This window comes from Panthera onca, chromosome E1 (genome assembly GCF_046562875.1).
Source record: "Panthera onca isolate mPanOnc1 chromosome E1, mPanOnc1 haplotype 2, whole genome shotgun sequence".
NCBI lineage: Eukaryota > Metazoa > Chordata > Mammalia > Carnivora > Felidae > Panthera > Panthera onca.
The window spans coordinates 12,929,713-12,946,639 of NC_138352.1; the positions used below are offsets into that span (position 1 = coordinate 12,929,713).

The 16,927-nt window shown below is 55.0% G+C and overlaps 1 protein-coding gene across 1 annotated transcript in view; it reads right to left on the minus strand.

The window, feature by feature from the left end:
• The window catches only part of CYTH1 (cytohesin 1), a 79,802-nt gene extending 69,053 nt beyond the window's left edge, over positions 1–10,749 (minus strand). The window contains exon 1 of the mRNA XM_078438072.2: positions 10,606–10,749. Within this exon, the coding sequence (XP_078294198.1) occupies positions 10,606–10,627 (22 nt within the window). The 5' untranslated portion in view covers positions 10,628–10,749. The remainder of the gene's footprint in view (positions 1–10,605) is intronic.
• Positions 10,750–16,927: the final 6,178 nt, after the last annotated feature.

Here is a 16,927-nt window from a genome sequence, read left to right on the forward strand (position 1 = left end):
GGCTCTCTGAGATGGAGGGAGGGGTCAGGGGCCGAGGGACACAGGCGGCCTCTGAAAGGTGGAAAGGGCAAGGAAAGAATCTCTCCAGGAGCCTCCAGAAGGAACTGGCCCTGCTGACACCTTGGTTTTAGCCCAGTGAGACCCAGTCTTGTGACCCTCGGAACAATAAGATAATAAATTTGTGTTGTTTGGAGCCAGTAAGCGTGCGATCTTTTGAGCGGCAGCCACAGGAAGAGAATACAAATACAGCAAAGTCACTGTCCCCGCCTCGCCGACACACGAGGGCACATCCAGAAGCGATCCCGAGTCAGAGCAGCCTTCCGCCACCATGTCCGGCTGCTTTCCTGACTTTTTAATCCTGAAGAAAAATTGGTAACCTAGGTCTACTCCTTATCAGGCATTTGTCAAACACGTCAACGCTTCCTAGAATAAAGTAAGCCCACACCACAAATCACCTCCTGGAGAATGCAGGAGCCCCTCTTTTTTTTTATTTTTAAAAAATGTTTATTTGTTATTTTTGAGAGAGACAGAGCGTGAGCAGGGGAGGGGCAGAGAGAGGGAGACACAGAATCGGAAGCAGGCTCCAGGCTCCGAGCTGTCAGCACAGAGCCCGACGCGGGGCCTGAACTCAAAGACCGGACGGATCACGATCATGAGCCGAAGTTGGACCCTTAATCGACTGAGCCACCCAGGCACCCCTGCGGGAGCCCCCCTTAACCTCCTTGCCGCACTCGTCTTTCAAGAGCAGAATAATCCTATTTTTCGTGTCAATGTTCCTTTTTTAAGACGCGCACTGATATGTCGGAACGCACGGAAAGCGCTTCCATAACCCTCCCCGCAGCTCAGCGGCAAGTCAGCGGCGAGGAGCCTCCCCCCTGGGTCACGGCCACAGCCAGCTGCCGCAGGAACCGAGCCCCCGAACAAAGCACGGGACAGCAGAGGAACGAAGCGGGACATTTTACAAGTGAGGTGAGAGGGCTACGTTCTAATCTCAACTGCACCTCGCAGGCAGCCACGGGCCCCTTCGGTGGCCTTCGTCTCCCTGTCGGCCACAGACGGAGAGACGGCCGGAGCGACTCCTTCAACGCACTCCGAGAGCCCACAGGGTCCGGGCCGGCGCCGGGCACCTGGGGCCCGGCCGGTAACCAGAGACGCCGCCGCGGCGGAGACCGAGCGGACGCAGTCACGTGACTGCCGGCAGGTGCTCTGGGGACGAGCCGAGGCTGGCGGGCAAGGGCACGAACCGGGAGGACGTGGGGAGGAAGGCATCCGAGCGGGGGAAGAGCCCGCAGGCGGGCTGAGCCGAGACGTGCGAGCGGCGGACCCGGGGGGCCTCGCTGAGGTCAGCGGCCGCCGAGGCCAGCGGTGGAGGAGCCTCCCCGCGCCCCGCGGCCACAGCCAGAGTCAGACCACCAAGTCCAGGGGGGCGTCCCTAGTTCTGTGGGGTTATCGGAAATCCGGGAAGTCATCTTCCAATTACAGTCCTAAGACTCTTCAGAACTTCTTTTCCTCCACGCTTCGCCCGGGCACAGAGGCAGATCCCTGAAGGTCTGTGTCAAAGTTACCGAACGGGCTGAAGAAAAAGCGGTTCCCCATCAGGACAAGTCATGGGGTCCAGGGAGGAGAAGCGCCCTGGGGGGAGCATCCCAGACCAGGAGCCCCGGAGGCTCCTCGGCTCCAAGGAGACGGCCCAGGTCACCCAGAAGCTGTGTGCCGCCTCCCTCTCCGTCCAGTGCGGCCCTGACAGGAGGGTGAGGGCCCCCGGCTGGGAACCGGGAGGCGCGCCCCAGGCCCCCCACTGTCCTGAACCACAGGCCCCCTGCGGGAGCTCCCGGGGATGGCCGGGGAGAGCCAAATGTGCAAAAGCCGGCTTTTACAACTCCTTCAAACACGGCACTAGATGGGCGATCTCGCGTCACGGTTGGGAATCCAGGCCCCCAAAGTCTGTCTCTGAGCCCGCAGAGCTGACGCCTTGCGTCAGCATCCTCGGTGACCCCTCCGGGGTACCGCTGTCCTGAGGGGGCCCCGCTCAGACGCCGGCCTCTCCCCGGACAGGAGACAAAGCTGCCAAGTCCGGGCCTCGGGTGGGAAGACGCTGGAAGACGCGCTGTCATTCGCCCGAAGAAATACTATTCTCCAGCCGCGCTCTCCTGCTTCACTGTGGAAATTTCTTTTCTCAATAGCCTTCTCTATTTCATCACAAGGGCGAAAAGGCAAGGAGTGGCATGAAAGGTCCCTGCAGGTGGCTGAGAGGCCAACTTCAGTACGATCTGTAAGGGGCGGGGGGCGGGGGGGGAATCACTCACGTTAACTGTCACCTGGTGACCCGACTGCTCGCTGACATTCTGGCCGCCCAAGCACAACACAAGCTCTGGCTCTCGGGACTCATCAAAGGCCAGCCCGTCACACCCCTGCGACCACACCAAGCCCGGGTCACCAGAGGCCCTGGGAGGGAACGCTGACCTCGAAACCGACACCATCCAACAGATGAAGGGCAAGAATGGCCTCCTGTGGAACCCATTTCCAATTTCCCTCCAACCGGAATTGGAACCCTCCAATTTCCACCCTAACATTAACGGCGGGCCCTTTCAATCTAAATCTGTTTCATGACCCCCAATGTAGGCTGTAACGACAAAACTACCCCAACTACAGCAAGACACGGAACTCCGCACCCCGACTCCAGGAGAGACACAGAGAGCTTACAAAGCTGATACACAGCACAGAGGGTCCAGAGCAAGTGGGAAAGGGGGTCTGAAATAATGGGGAATAGGAACGAGCAGACAGCACGGCAGAAGCGACTTCGGGTCTGCGAATCTGGCTGCCGCCCATCGGTGAGGCCACCTCACATACACAGCGACCTCTTCACCTGGGGACGGGCAGGCTCTGTGCTCCTCCCCTGCAGGATCACCCTGAGGACCGAAGGAGAACTCAGGCAAAGTGCTCGGCAGGAACTCAGCGCAGAGCAGGCTGTGAACTCCTGCTGTGCTCTGGCGTGCCTCCATCTCATCTCATCCGGCCCCAGGGCCAGGTGCCCCCCCCCCCCCCAACCGCCCCCGAACTCTCTCTCACCCAGCACAGTGAAAACCGAACCCTCCAGACTCCCACAGCATTTGCTCACATGTCCATCAAAGCTCCTGCTGTACAGTCTTGAAATTTTTCAACATGTCAACTCCACCAGGAGCTTCCTGAAAGCAGGCCTGTATTTTAAAATTCCAGCAAACACCCTGACACCGAGAAGGTAATGAAAAAAATGCTCAACGGGCAGAAAGACGGATGGGTAGCTGGAAAACAATTCAGATGGCAGGAAAGAGAATGAATCAAATGTCTTTCCAAGCATGAATAATTGGGGTGATAGGTAATGGTGGTAAAAGTGAAAAAAAAAAAAAAAAAAAAAAAAAAACAACCACAAAGGAAAAGTCTGGAGGGAGGACTGGACTGGAGAGGCAGGACACCTTCAGACACGCGGAATCTGAGACGGGGACGTACGGCCAAGGGGACCGTCCAGCGCGCAGCCAGAAACACAAGAATACAGCTAGAAATCAAAATATCCTCTTAATTTCAGTCACTAGGGCTGCTGGAAGCCGTGTTTCAGGGAAACACAGAACTTAAAGTAACTTAAGCTAATAGGTGCAAACACACACGTGGCCCTGGCAGCTGCTGGCTACAAAAGCCCCACAGACAGAAGAACATGAGCCCGGTCCTGCTCGAGGAGCCGTGAGTGAATCCTGTAATTCAAGACTGGCTCAGAATCGTTTTCAAAACGTGTATTAATTTTTTTTTTAATGTTTTATTTTAGTTTTGAGACAGAGAGAGACAGAGCACGAGCAGGGGAGGGGCAGAGAGAGGGAGACACAGAATCGGAAGCGGGGTCCAGGCTCTGAGCTGTCAGCACAGAGCCCGACACGGGGCTCGAACCCACGGACTGTGAGATCATGACCTGAGCTGAAGTCGGACGCTCAACCGACTGAGCCGCCCAGGCACCCCTATAGTCTTTTTTTTAATACACATTTTGGTGTTTGGGGCGCCTGGGGGGGCTCAGTCGGTTGGGCGTCCTTGCCCAGGACCACAGCCTTCGCCCTCTTCTCAGCACGCGACCTCCCCATTTCCCCGGGCTCCACTCAGTATGTCCAAACCCGAGCACCTGCCTTCATCTGAAGGCTCTCTCCAAGCAGTCATCTGAGACAGCAGCCCGGCGCTCACCTGGAACCCTGTTTCGCTCCCGCAACGCTCGGTCTCTCCCGAGCCGTGGCAACCAGACCCCATGACTGCCGGTCCTTGTGGTTAATGCCCCCTCTTGCCCGCTCCTACTGCCTTTGCCCAGGTCCTCCTCCTCCACCAGGATGGCGCCAAGGGCTTCCTAAGGATCTCCCCGCTGCCCCCTGGAACCACGGCAGGCAGTGGGATCTTTCTAAAATGCAAAATCATCACCTCGAAATACCGCAGTTCAGCCCCCCAGGCTCCTTGTGGCTCAGACAACAGTCTTTGGAACACACAGAAGCCTTCCATGACTCTGTCCTCCCCCCCCTACCGCCCCCCCCCCCCCCCCAGGGCCTGTGTCTGTGGCCTCCTGTTCTCTAGGTGCAGAGGGGCCAGTGCCCCTCACCTGCTGGCCCTGGCTCACTCTCTGTGCTGGACATGTTATTTCCCTGCCGTCTTCACCCAGTTGGCACCGACCGGGCTTCTAGAGCCCAGTTCTGTGAACTGTCGTCCGTCCAGTCCGGCTCGACCCCAAGTCCAGGCAGGACTCCTCCAGCTGCTTACCCAGGGTTTTCACACCTGCCACACGCACTCTGACCCTCGCCCTCAAGGCCTCCACGTGTGTCTTCTAGGCTCCAAGCACGCCTGCCAACGGGGGCTGCACGCTGGGGCGGGGGGCGGGGGGGGTTGCTGGCTGACCGAATACGCGCTTCCGAACTGCTTGCCCAGACGGGCCTACGACGGTACCACCGAAGAGGAAAGGTTTTTTAATAGCAGGACACCGATTCCATCCTTCGCACCAGCATTAATAATTATAATATGCACTGTAACGATGCCAGAGAAAGGTACTCTTCTGAAATAGGTTGAAACCTTGAAGACTCAAAAAAAAAAAAAAAAAAAAAAAAAAAAGGTAAAAAACAGGAAAAGACTCAGATAAGGAAGGTCATGTCCTGACCCTTGTTAAAGGAGCCAGGCAGCTCAGAAAGCAGCTCACGGCCACCTCAGCATCACAGAGACAGACACTGTCACACCATCCTGGATAAGGACGGGTAACAAAAATCCCCTACACAGCCTTCAGCCTATCTTACGTGCTTTTAGTGCAGAGAGACCCGCAAAACAACACTACCAGCAGTTTCAGAGGATGTGGGACTCACTTCTTGAACATTTCTAAATCATTTTCCACCTCCTCCGTGCCTCTATTATTGCAACTGAAACTAAGCAACAATAATTAGACAATCAAGAGGCAGTGTGGCAACAAAGCCAATGGACAGGTTCGGGCAAAGTACCGTCTCCAGGAGCCCGCTGTCCGAGCCTTTCGTGCTGGAGGGCGAACAGGAAAGGGGCGGACAGGTCTTCGGGGGCGGACTCTGGCGGCCACCCGGCCCCACGCTGAACCTCTGCCCCACAATCCAGGGCAACACGCCCGCACGTCGGCCTCACCCTCGCCAACTGACCCGTGGGTTTGCTCTCACCCTTGAACTGGAAGGCACTCTCCTTCCAGTCCCTTCTGTAGAACTACCTGATCTTGAATGTTTGAAACACATTAAGGAAAACCCATTTGGCAAGACTGCTCGTGATTAATACACGGGACATTTAGAAAGAAACGGGTATGAGCCTTAAGATCCCACGGACCGACCCAAGCATCATCATAACCCAGACCTGTAAGAGCTACCTAACTCATGAGTTCTCCTATAAAGGAAACGTTTGTATTTGGCCAGAAGACAATATATGGGTTGAGAGGTCTTCAATCTGTAGGAGAAAAACTAGGTGCGCCTGGGTAGCTCAGTCGGTTAAGTGTCTAACTCTTGATTTGGGCTCAAGTCATGATCTCACGGGTACGTGGGTTCAAGTCCCGCATCGGGCTCTGATGCTGACAGCACAGAGCCTGCTTGGGATTCTCTCTCTCCCTCTCTCTCTGCCCCTCCGCTGCTCACACTCTCTCTCAAAATAAACGAACCCTTTCAAATAAAAAAGAGAAACAATTAAAAAAAGATAAACAGGTGAACACCACCATTGGGCAAAATCTCACCCCAACCCCAAAATCTTTCCCCATGCTGAAAACATCACAGTGAGAAAAACAGTTCATTTGTTCGCAGCCACACAAAAAAAGTTAATCTCAGGTAAGTAAATAAAGAAGCCATCATCCCACACAAACACGCAGGTCATAATACGCAAACACCCAGAAGAGTCTTTCAACCCAGCTAGTGATTTAATGAGGTGCCATTTTGTAACCAGTAGATTTGTTTTCTTTAAAAAAAAAAAAAAAAAAAAAAAAAAAGCTTTCAAATGCAAATCCTCACCAGTGGCGTACTTGCCGTGATACTCAAACACGTTCCCCCATACATCGCTAGGAACAGGGTATATCTGTACAGCCCTTTGGGAAAGCAAGTCGGCACCATGTACCAAGAATTCTAAAAATGTTTATCGCCTCTGACAGGTTAATATCACCCCTGGAAATCTACCTTAAAGACCACAAAATGTATAATTATGGTAACTTTATGTTCCAGATTTTTCTAAGAAAACCCTGACTTCATAGAACTGTATTGTTTTCCATAAAGGCAAATCACTAAGCGTGTAACTGAAGTTGAGAACAACGAAAGACACCATTATCACCGGGGGGGAAAAAAAAGGCAAACTGGTCTGGCACAGGGTCAAACGCGTACAGAGGGGTGTTCCTCTTTCTGTTTGGGATGGAGAGCGGCAGGCAAAAACTTAACCACTGAACATGAACTTCTGCAGCATGGAACCCGGTTCAGTCTACTACCGTTCCCTCAACGGCTGCCGAGGGGTCTGTGCTGGGTCCCAACCCCACGCTGGCCTGCCCCCGAGGCACAGAGACGAGACAGCAAATCTCCCCTGAAGGCACGGGGCTCCCACCCCTGCCACAGCAGCGCCCACGCACCCCACTGCCCACACCTCGTTCCGTCTTCTGATGGCGGAAGTCGGGCCCGGGCTGAGGTCAGCGTGTCCTTCACACGGAAGCTTACTCCTTACAGGCCAGTTCTCCCTCATGGCGAAACTTGGGACAAGTCTGAAGCTAATGGAAAGCAAGGAGAGTAGGAGCTGTGCTCGGGAAGTAAAGGCCATACATGGCACCACGGGTTCAAAGCTCTTCAGCGGCTCTGCCCAGATATTTGATGGTCTGAGGTCAGAACCGTGACACAGAATCCTGACGGCTAATGCTTCTTCCAAAGTCACTACGGGATGGCCCTGCCCACCTCTCCCTCACAATCTGTCCCGAGAGAGGGGTGGACAACCCACGGGGACTCTGGAACTGCAATTCCTGGGTCAGAACCTCCCGAGAACCAAGCTACGGACCCTCCAAATACGCACATGCACAAAAACTTTCACGTACGCTTTCGGGAGGGCCCCAGAGGCCCGCAGGTTTACAATGTCCGCTCAAGTTCAGGAGGCACCAAGGGGAATGGTCACGGAGTCTTTTCCCGGGCAGGGTATCTACGAAGGCAAAAATCCCTCTTCCTCTTGCAAAGAGAACTGTGAAATCCGCAAAGAATGGTGACCTAAGAAGAGAGCGTGACCCTTTTAAAAAAAAAAAGTCCCAATTATTTCACAGTGTTTAGAAAGACACTGGGGGACGAAGATCGACCAGCCACAAGCAATAGGCACACCTCTCTTCCAACGTCAATTAAGCTTTTCGAAAATCACCAGTTCGACGGTTTTCAAAGAAAACAAAGCCCGAAGGGGACTTCTGTTCGACTCTCCTCCTACCCCCTGGCCCGGGTCCTTCCAGTCCATTGTGCCCCACCACGTGCACCGTGCGAAGCACCCGATACCTGTCCAGTGAGTTAAGAACCTCTGAATTAAAAAGACGGCATTACAGGGCGCGTCTACGAGAGGAAGGGCATCCGAACTCGAAGGTGTGGTCACTGGGTCTACAGAACACCGGAGTCCACAGTCGGGAAAGGCCGTTCTGGGGGTGCCTGGGTGGCTCAGTAGGTTGAGCGTCCGACTTTGGCTCAGGTCACGATCTCGCGGTTCGTGGGTTCGAGCCCCGCGTCGGGCTCTGTGCTGACAGCTTGGAACCTGGAGCCTGCCTCGGGTTCTGTGTGTGTGTGTGTGTGTGTGTGTGTGTGTGTGTGTGTGTGTCTCTCTCTGCCCCTCCCTTGCTCGCTCTCTCAAAAATAAACATTCAAAAAAAAAAAAAAAAAAAAAGGCTGTTCTATTAGTGTTTTAAGTTCTCTGTAATTGAACAGGGAAAGTCTAAAACTCATCCTCTGTCTTCAGCGTGTTATGAACGAATTCTGTTCCAGAAGTGTTTCATGCCCACGTGGCAGCCAGGAAACCACAATCCTTCCCCTGAGACACAACGTTAAAAACAGGGCCTGTGCGCGAGGCTAACTCACGACACGACGGAGGTTGGAGGTGCCGAGAGACCGTCTGGGCGTGCATTTTGTGTGCTCTAGGAGTCTGCACCCCACGTGTCCTACCCCCGCCAGGTGGGTTCCCTGTAAAACCCGGGAGGGGAACCGCCGCTCTGGGGACAGAGACAACCCTCAAAGAACTGACATTCTTATTCTTCGTAGCCATTAGGTACTTCTTGTGTGGCGAGCCCTACGGGTGGGGAATCTTCTTTAATTCCAACGTTTTTGGTTCCACCAAAATACAAAGAAGATGACATTTTTAACTGTATGAAGGGGAAGAACAAACTTCTTTCTCATCTTTACGTGTGGTCAGCAGAATATCGGCCCCCAAAGATGTCCGTGACCTAATCGCCAAAACTGATGACTGTGTTACCCTAGGTGGCAAACGTGGGATTACCCCTGCGGAGTACCCCTGCTAAGCTGGACCGTCCCGGCGGGTCCCATGTAACCACAAGGGTCCTAATAAGAAGAGGCTACCTGCTGGCTCTGAAGATGAAAAGCCCCCCCCCCCCCCCCGCAAGGAATTAAGGTGGCCTCTAGAAGCTGAAACAGGAAATGGATCCTCCCCTAGAGCCCCCCAGAATGGAACACAGTCCTGCAAACACCTTGACGGCAGCCCCGTGAGACGCAAATGTGGGCTCGTGACCTCCAAAACGACACGAGCATAAATTTATGTTGTTCCGAGCCATCGAGTTTGTGCTAATCCGGTACAGCTGCCCCAGGACACCGATCCGCCCGCTTCCATTTACCCCTTCCAAGCACAAATTCGCCGCATGCCCGTTGGCAAAGCAGTCGCTGCATTAAAAGCAACCAGACCGACAGCTTCCTGCCCCGCTTGGTGGGTCAGAACACTAGCAGAGGGCAAGAAGAAAGCCTGGCAGAACCCCGGGGTCCCACACAGATTCAATGGCAAGAGAAGGAAGAGAAAATAGCAGCAGGCGAAGCTTCTCATGTGCAGAAAAGAGAAGGCAGGAGGGGCGGAAAGATCCTCTGAGGCCAGCCAGTGGGTGATCTCCCCCCCCACCCCCCATCACAAAAAGGAGCGCACAGAAGTCTTCTCTTTGGAAGGTAACTCGGGGACGTCTGACGGTCGCCATCCCCAACGCGCTCCGGACTTGAGCTGCCAGTGGGTCTAGAGAGCAGCTGCACATTCCCCGGCGCGCGGCTCGGGGTCAAGTTGCGGGTCACAGGCCCCCCTCTTCCGCAGCCAACAGCTCCACAACGCCTTACTTGTAAATAAACACAAGACACCAGACCTGCCTCCGCGACTGCCCCCGGACCGGCTCCAGCGAGCCGCACAAGCGCTGTAAATGGGGCTGCCTCCTGCGCGGCTACCAAAACCACCCAAGTTCGCCCCTCGTCCTAGTTGCCAGTTCTTTCCGAAATTCCTCCCGAATACAGTGTTACTCAATTCCCAAGGAACCTGCGGCGAGCCCCGCAGTTTCAGGCTGTTTTGAGGGGGGGATGCGCCGGCTCCCGGCCACCAGCGGTTCGGGGGGCCGGGGGTGGTAAGGGTCGCAGGAGGGCAATGTGGGAACTGTCAAGTGGGACGTCGTGCAGGGCGATCTGTCCCCGCGCACCCGCGGGAGCGCAAACTTGGGTGTTCCCGAAGCGCGGCCGGGCTTCGCGGGGGGCTGGCACAGCTCGCGGGGGGCCGGGGGCCGGCGGAGGGGCCGGAGCCCGCCCGACGGCGCCCGCTCCCCGCAGCCCGCCCGCAGCAGCGCCCCGGGGAAGCCTGTGCGCTCCGTGGCCGCCCATGTGTGCTCCTCGCCCGCGAACAAAGACGCGGACCCGGCACACAACTTGCGCACCCCACAGAGGCCCGAAACTAGGGGGACGCGGCCCCCGCAGGAGACGCCGCGCGACCCCGGCCTCCGGTCCCCGAACACCGCCGACCCCTGGGCTCCAGTCCCGCACCGCCGTCGCCGCGAAGCGCCAGCCGCCCGAGCAGCCGGAGGCGCCGGGCGGGCACAGCAGGAAGCGCGGGAGGGGGCGCTTGCCCGGCCGCGCCGCGGGCCGTACTGACCGTAGCTGTCGTCCTCCTCCATGGTGCCGGCGCCGGGCTGCGCGCCGGGCCCCGCCGCTCGCCCCTCACGTCCCGCCGCTCCTGGCCCCGTGCGCCTCGGTCCGGCTCAGAGCCCCGCCCCCGGCCCGCGCCGCCGCCGCCGCCGCCGCCGCCGCCGCCGCCGCCGCCGCCGCTGCCGCCGGCCCCTTGACTCCCGCGGGGGGCCCCGCCCGCCACCCGCGCGCGCCCCGGCACGCGGCCGCCGCCCGCACGCGCCTGCGCACGCGCGCCCGCCCGGGGCCCGCCCCCCGAGCCCGAGACCCCGCCCGCCGCCCACGCGCGCGCGCATCCCCCCCCCCCCCCACACGGCCAACTCCAGGCCCGCACCTGCGCACGCGCGGCCCCCGGACCCCGCCCCCCCGAGACCCCGCCCGCCGCCCACACACCCACACGCGCGCGCGCTCCCCCGGGCACGCCGCCAACTCCAGACCCGCGCCTGCGCACGCGCGCACGCCCGGGCCCCGCCCCCTGGTCCCGAAGCCCCGCCCGGCCGCCTCCGCGGGCCCCGCCTGTTTCGGGTTTCGCAAGGGCGGTGCGGCGTGCCCAGCCCACAGCCGGCGGGCGGCCGCCCACACGCCCAAGGTCGCGTCCGGCCACGAAGGGAAGGGTGGTCCTCGTTGACGTCAGCCCCGAAGGTCATGCCCGCCTCAGCTTGCCAGGGAGGGCCGTGTCCTTGGCCAGAGGCTGCACAGCATTTGAATTCATTGATTTCTGTGGTCCAAACCTTAGCCCCATGCGTGCCATGACTTCACTGCTTTCACATGCTTTTATTAGTCCTTTGAATTTTCCTGGATCAGGTTTCAAAGGGAGGCACCTCACCCCCCAGCATTTCAGGATTTTCGTGCTCCTGATTCTTGCATCTCTAAATCCACACGTTTCTAGACTGTTCCCTACGTGTTTTATTTGCCCGCACCAGGCTTAACCAGTCCCCTTCCCTTTGCTGTGCTGGGGCAGCGAAGCTCTGCACCTGAAAGTTGGAGACCTCTGCTATCAGGGTGCTGGGCTCCTTAACAGGTATCTGCTTGCATTAACCAGTGAGGGGATGGAAGAATGCACTGGAAAGACCCTTGGAGAACAGTGTCCTGAGATCTCGCAGACAAAGAAACTGAAGCCCTAGGAGGTCCAGGGCACACACAGGGCTGAGGCAAGGGCCAGGCAGTGGCCCCTCTCCCGGACATCTCCCAACATTACCATGCTAAACGCGCCCCCCCCCCCCCCACCTTACTGCGTTCCTACCCGACCCTTTATGATAATTGCTCACAAGACAGCAAAAGAATACAAGAAGGGATCAAGTGAGACACGAAGGCCGTTTCTCTGTGACAAAGAGGAAAATCTCAGGGCTGTGGAATGACAGCCCCAGAACTCAGGACTCCTCACCCAAACACCGTGCACTACCTCAGGACCTCCGTGGACATCCACGGACCTCTGGGGGTTTAGACAAGTCACAAGAGGGAGGTGAAGATAACTCTTCCTGTGGGCCGTCCTGTCCCCAGTGCAACCCCGTCTTGGCTGACTTTCCTGCTGGAACCGTTCCTTCCTGAGAGTGCTTGTCTACACTGATAGCTCACAACTTTTATGGACAGTTTCAGTGTTTTTGAATCCCCGGTGCCCTCCCTTGTCCACTTTGAAACACTCACCGGTAGATACAAATGCTGCGTGTAAATATATGTGTTGTTCTGTGCAAAACGATTTTTCTGGAAGGCTCCACAAAAGAAGTTAAAAGGAATAAACTGGGACAAAGGGAGGTTGAGACTTTTTTTTATCCTTCTTTCATTTTTAAGTTTATTTACTTATTTTGAGAGAGAGAGAGCGAGAGAGAGCTCGCAAGCAGGGGAGGGGCAGAGAGAGGGAGAGACAGAATCCCAAGCAGGCTCTGCACTGTCAGCACAGAGCTCCACGTGGGGCTAGAACTCACGAACCGTGAGATCATGACCGGTGCCGAAGCCAAGAGTTGGAGGCTAAACTGCCTCAGCCACCCAGGGGCCCCGTGACCTACATTTCATTCTATACTTTGTCATGGTCTTTCTGTGCTGTCTGGTCTTTTTACACAGTGTGAATGTATCTTCATTGTTGTTAATTTAGAAAAATAAAGAAAAAAAAAAAAGCTACTTTTCTAGCCACTCCCAGATGCACGGGATCTTTCTTGGTTTAGCGCTAGCCATGAAAATTACAGGAGCCTCAGGGACTTCGGGATCACTCGGTCACTCTGGCTGGTCCAAGCCCCTCCTTAAGGACAGATCATTGGACACGTAACACAGTGCGCTACACCTGGGGCTGCTGGAGGAGAGCTGGCCTTGGCCAAGTTCCTGAATGCTCATGAACCTCTCTTGGAATATCTCCTTGGTGGGGGCGGGGGTGGGGGAAGTGTGACCCCTCCCGGCAGCCTATTTCATTACTAGCCAACCCCCAAGTATGCCTCCCAGGACTTCTCAATTGTTCTAGGCAACAAAGAAAAGTAATTTCCCCTTGAGGGAAAAGAAAGAAAGAATGAATGAGGAAACTCTGGCGCTTTTATTTCAGATCTGCTTCTGATTAGCCCTGTGACCTGGGCAAGCCCCTCAACCCTCCAGACCCTTTCCTGCCCACAAAATGCAGCCTCTGCCTGTAAACGTGCATTCTGCCCAGAACTGATCTCTGAAGGGACAGGTCTGTCCCTGTCTTCCGCTCAACTTCTACACGGCTGGCTGACGTCACTTCTGTTAGAGGAGACGGATTTCAAGATAACAGCCTAAAGAACCCGAATCTTTACATCCTATCTGGGGGGCAGGGCTATAGTTCTGGCCCACTCTTCTAAGAAAATGGCTCCTTCCCGAACATCCCTCTTAATTTCACGACAGGACCAACCCAGCCTTTGGTGGGGAACCTTAGTGTCTCCATTTCTTTAGGCATATCCCCCCCCCAAGTGTTTCTTTCAAATGATTCCAGAAATTAGACACTTCTCTTGAATAGATGATGTTATCTTTCTCCTAAAAGGTTGATTCTGGTGGATTCCTGAGTTTCATCTTCACTGATTTCGCCACGTGGTCTAGTTTATAGCGGGGACTTTACAGCAGGGAGTCCTATTTGGGCCCCGGCGTGACCGTGTCCTTTGGGGGTGTGTGTGCTCAGTGATTTGGCTGCGTGTTGTTCGTGTTGGCCTGGGCTTCGATGCTCCATCGACCGGCTTTGACCTGGTGATCTCCTTTCACCCTAGCGGAGCACCGAGACTCTCGCTGACATCCGTCCCCTCTGTGTCTTCTCCCTACCACTCTCTAGGCCAGAGTCACCAGGAGATTCAAGGCATTCCCGAGCTGGCTTTCTTCCCTTGACGGTACGATACGGGGGTCCCTTGCCACCTGAACTCTTGCTCGGTGACCAAACCTCGGGAAGAAAAGCCATTCAGAGGACAGGGTAATTCTCACTATCCACACGGAAATCGATCGTGGTCCCAACTCCCAAATGTCAGCCCGTTAGGATAATGAGGGGTACTGGTGTCAATGCTCATCATTGCAATTAGCATGGCACTTGACTGTGTACAAGTTCGTTTACCTGACAAGGTCTTATTCCAGCAGGGGCTTTCAAATAGCAGGTCCCAACTCTCGACGGCGGAGAAACCCATCATCGTTAGATGAAAATGGACTAAAATCCAAGATCCGCATCGGTCACACGTAATACAGTGCTTGTTTCGGTCGGGTGTGAAGGCGTGCAAGGACGCGACTTGGATTTCTGACTCAAAGTCACTGCCAAAGACGCTCCATTAGATCACATCTGTGACACAGGGATTGCTTCGATGTTTTCCCTGAACCACAGATTTGGAAACTGAGGCTCACCGAGGCCGCGGTGCACGGTGGGAGACACACCAGGCCGGCTTCGCTAGCTGCTTGTGTCCTCAGCCCCTGGAGGGGAGAGAGCTGGAGGCAGGGAGAGCTGGGAGACACGGGACTCCACGGAGGACCTGGGACTCCCCCCAATGCCTCCTCCCTGCATTGCTGTTTCTTCAGACAACCTGAAATATACGCCTTTTCCCTGTGGTTGGTCCATAAAGGGTTTTTTGTGTTAATGTTATTTTTTTTAAGTGTATTTCTTTAGAGAGAGACAGAGACAGCACAAGTAGGGAAGGGGCAGAGAGAGAGGGAGAGACAGAATCTCCTAAGAAGGCTCTGTGTTGTCAGTGCAGAGCCCAGCGTGGGGCTCGAACCCACAGACGGTGAGATTAGAACCTGAGCTGAAAGCAAGAGTCAGACGCCACGACCGACTTTTTAAATCGGGGGAATCTGGGTGGCTCAGTTGGTGAGACGTCCAACTCTTGGTTTCAGCTCAGGTCGTAATCCCAAGGCTTGTGGGTTCGAGCCCCATCTCGGGCTCTGTGCTGACAGCTCAGAGCCTGGATGGAGCTTGATCCGGATTCTGTGTCTCCCTGTCTCTCTGCCCCTCCCCTGCTCATGCTGTCTCTTTCTCTCTCAAAAATAAACATTCGAAACATTTTTTTAAAAATCAGAATTATGAAGGAAGGTTTTAAGCAAAATTTTCTTGTGCTTACACTGTGGTGATTCAAACTTCTTCAGAAACAATCTGTGTTCAACAGGGGGCAGGTTAATGTGTTACGGTGCTTTCGTTACAAAGGACCGTTCACAGGCTTTAAAGAGACTGAGGCCAGTTTCCGTATTGACCAGCGTGAGATGATTCCCAAGCTGTAGGCAGTGAAAAAAGCAGGGACAGAACCGGAGCGTATAATATATTTCCATTTGTAATAAAAATATTTACACACGTAGTAGACGTTTACCCGACAAATGTGTGTTGGGGGCCTGCACCGTACCAGGCACTGTTCAAGGTGCTGGGGACACAGCCATGGAGACAGTGGCAGGAAAGCCCCACCCTCACGGAGTGGCCGGGCCATGCCTGCCTCTCGGAGAGCTCCTGCCAGAGACAGACAGGAGGAGTAGGAGAGACTCTTCATTACCCATCCTTCCATATTGTTAGGGGTTGGACTGGGGCCCCCAGAAAGGAACCTTGAAACCCTAGCCCCCAACACCTGTGAATTGTGATCTTATTTGCAAATAGGTTCTTTGCAGATGGAATCAAGTTAAAACGAAGTCATTAGAGTGGCCCTAATCCAATGACTGGTGACTTTCTAAGACAAGGAGATTAGGGCACAGACACACCCAGAGGAGGCAGATTGGAGGGTTGTGACCACAAACCAAGAGCCACTGGGGGCGTCAGAAGGAGTGCGGCTCAGCCCACACTTTCTGCAGGTTTCAGGCGTCCAGAAGCATATGGTGAGAGGGCATAAATTTCTGTTGTTTCAAGCCCTCCAATTTATGGGGCTTTGTTATGGTAGGCCTGGGACATATAGAGCTTTTAAATTATACATCATATATACCATATGCCAAATATATACCTATTTTATGTTTTATTGAAAACAACTTTTTTAATGTTTTTTTTTTTTTTTTTTTTTTTTTTTGAGAGACAGAGAGAGAGAGAGAGAGAGCAGGGGAGGGGCATAGAGAGAGGGAGACATAGAATCCGAAGCAGGCTCCAGGCTCTGAGCTGTCAGCACAGAGCCCCACATGGGGCTTGAACTCACGAACGGTGAGATCATGACCTGAGCTGAAGTCAGTTGCCCAACCAACTGAGCCACCCAGGTGCCCCTATTTATTTATTTATAGTAATTTATTTAATTAATTAATTAATTTAGAGAGGGAGAGGGACAGAGAGAGAGGGAGAGCATCCCAAGCAGACTCCACACTGTCAATGCAGAACCTGATGTGGGGCTCGAACTTATGAACCATGAGATCATGACCTGAGCTAAAGTCAGACATTCAACTGGGCCCCCCAGGTGCCCCTATACCTCTGTTAAAGTTTTAAGATAGAACTTTTAGGGGCGCATGGGTGGCTCGGTCAGTTGAGCATCTGACTTCGGTTTCAGGTCATGATCTCGTGTCCACCTGAGGCCAGAGTGGAAGGCAGCCAGGGGCTCTTCTAGAAAAGCCGATACACGCGAGCGGGAACGGTGTTGAGAAAGGCATTCGACCCGGCGTCCTCCATAAACCCAAGCCAGGGCACCGGGCAGCTGGCCTGCGAGGGGTTCTTCCCTGGCTCTCTGGTTCCGCTCTCCCGGCAGGCGGGGCGCTGGGGAGGAAAGGGTGCTTCGCACACGTAAGAGACCACAGACCAGATCGCTCGTGCGGGCTGAGATTGGGGCATTGTCTCGCTTTGAAAACCCCCAGATTTTATTTTGCTAAAGCTCGCAATTTCTTCTGTGTGAATGGCACTTAAAATCTGTTTGTAATGGAACTTGATTGTA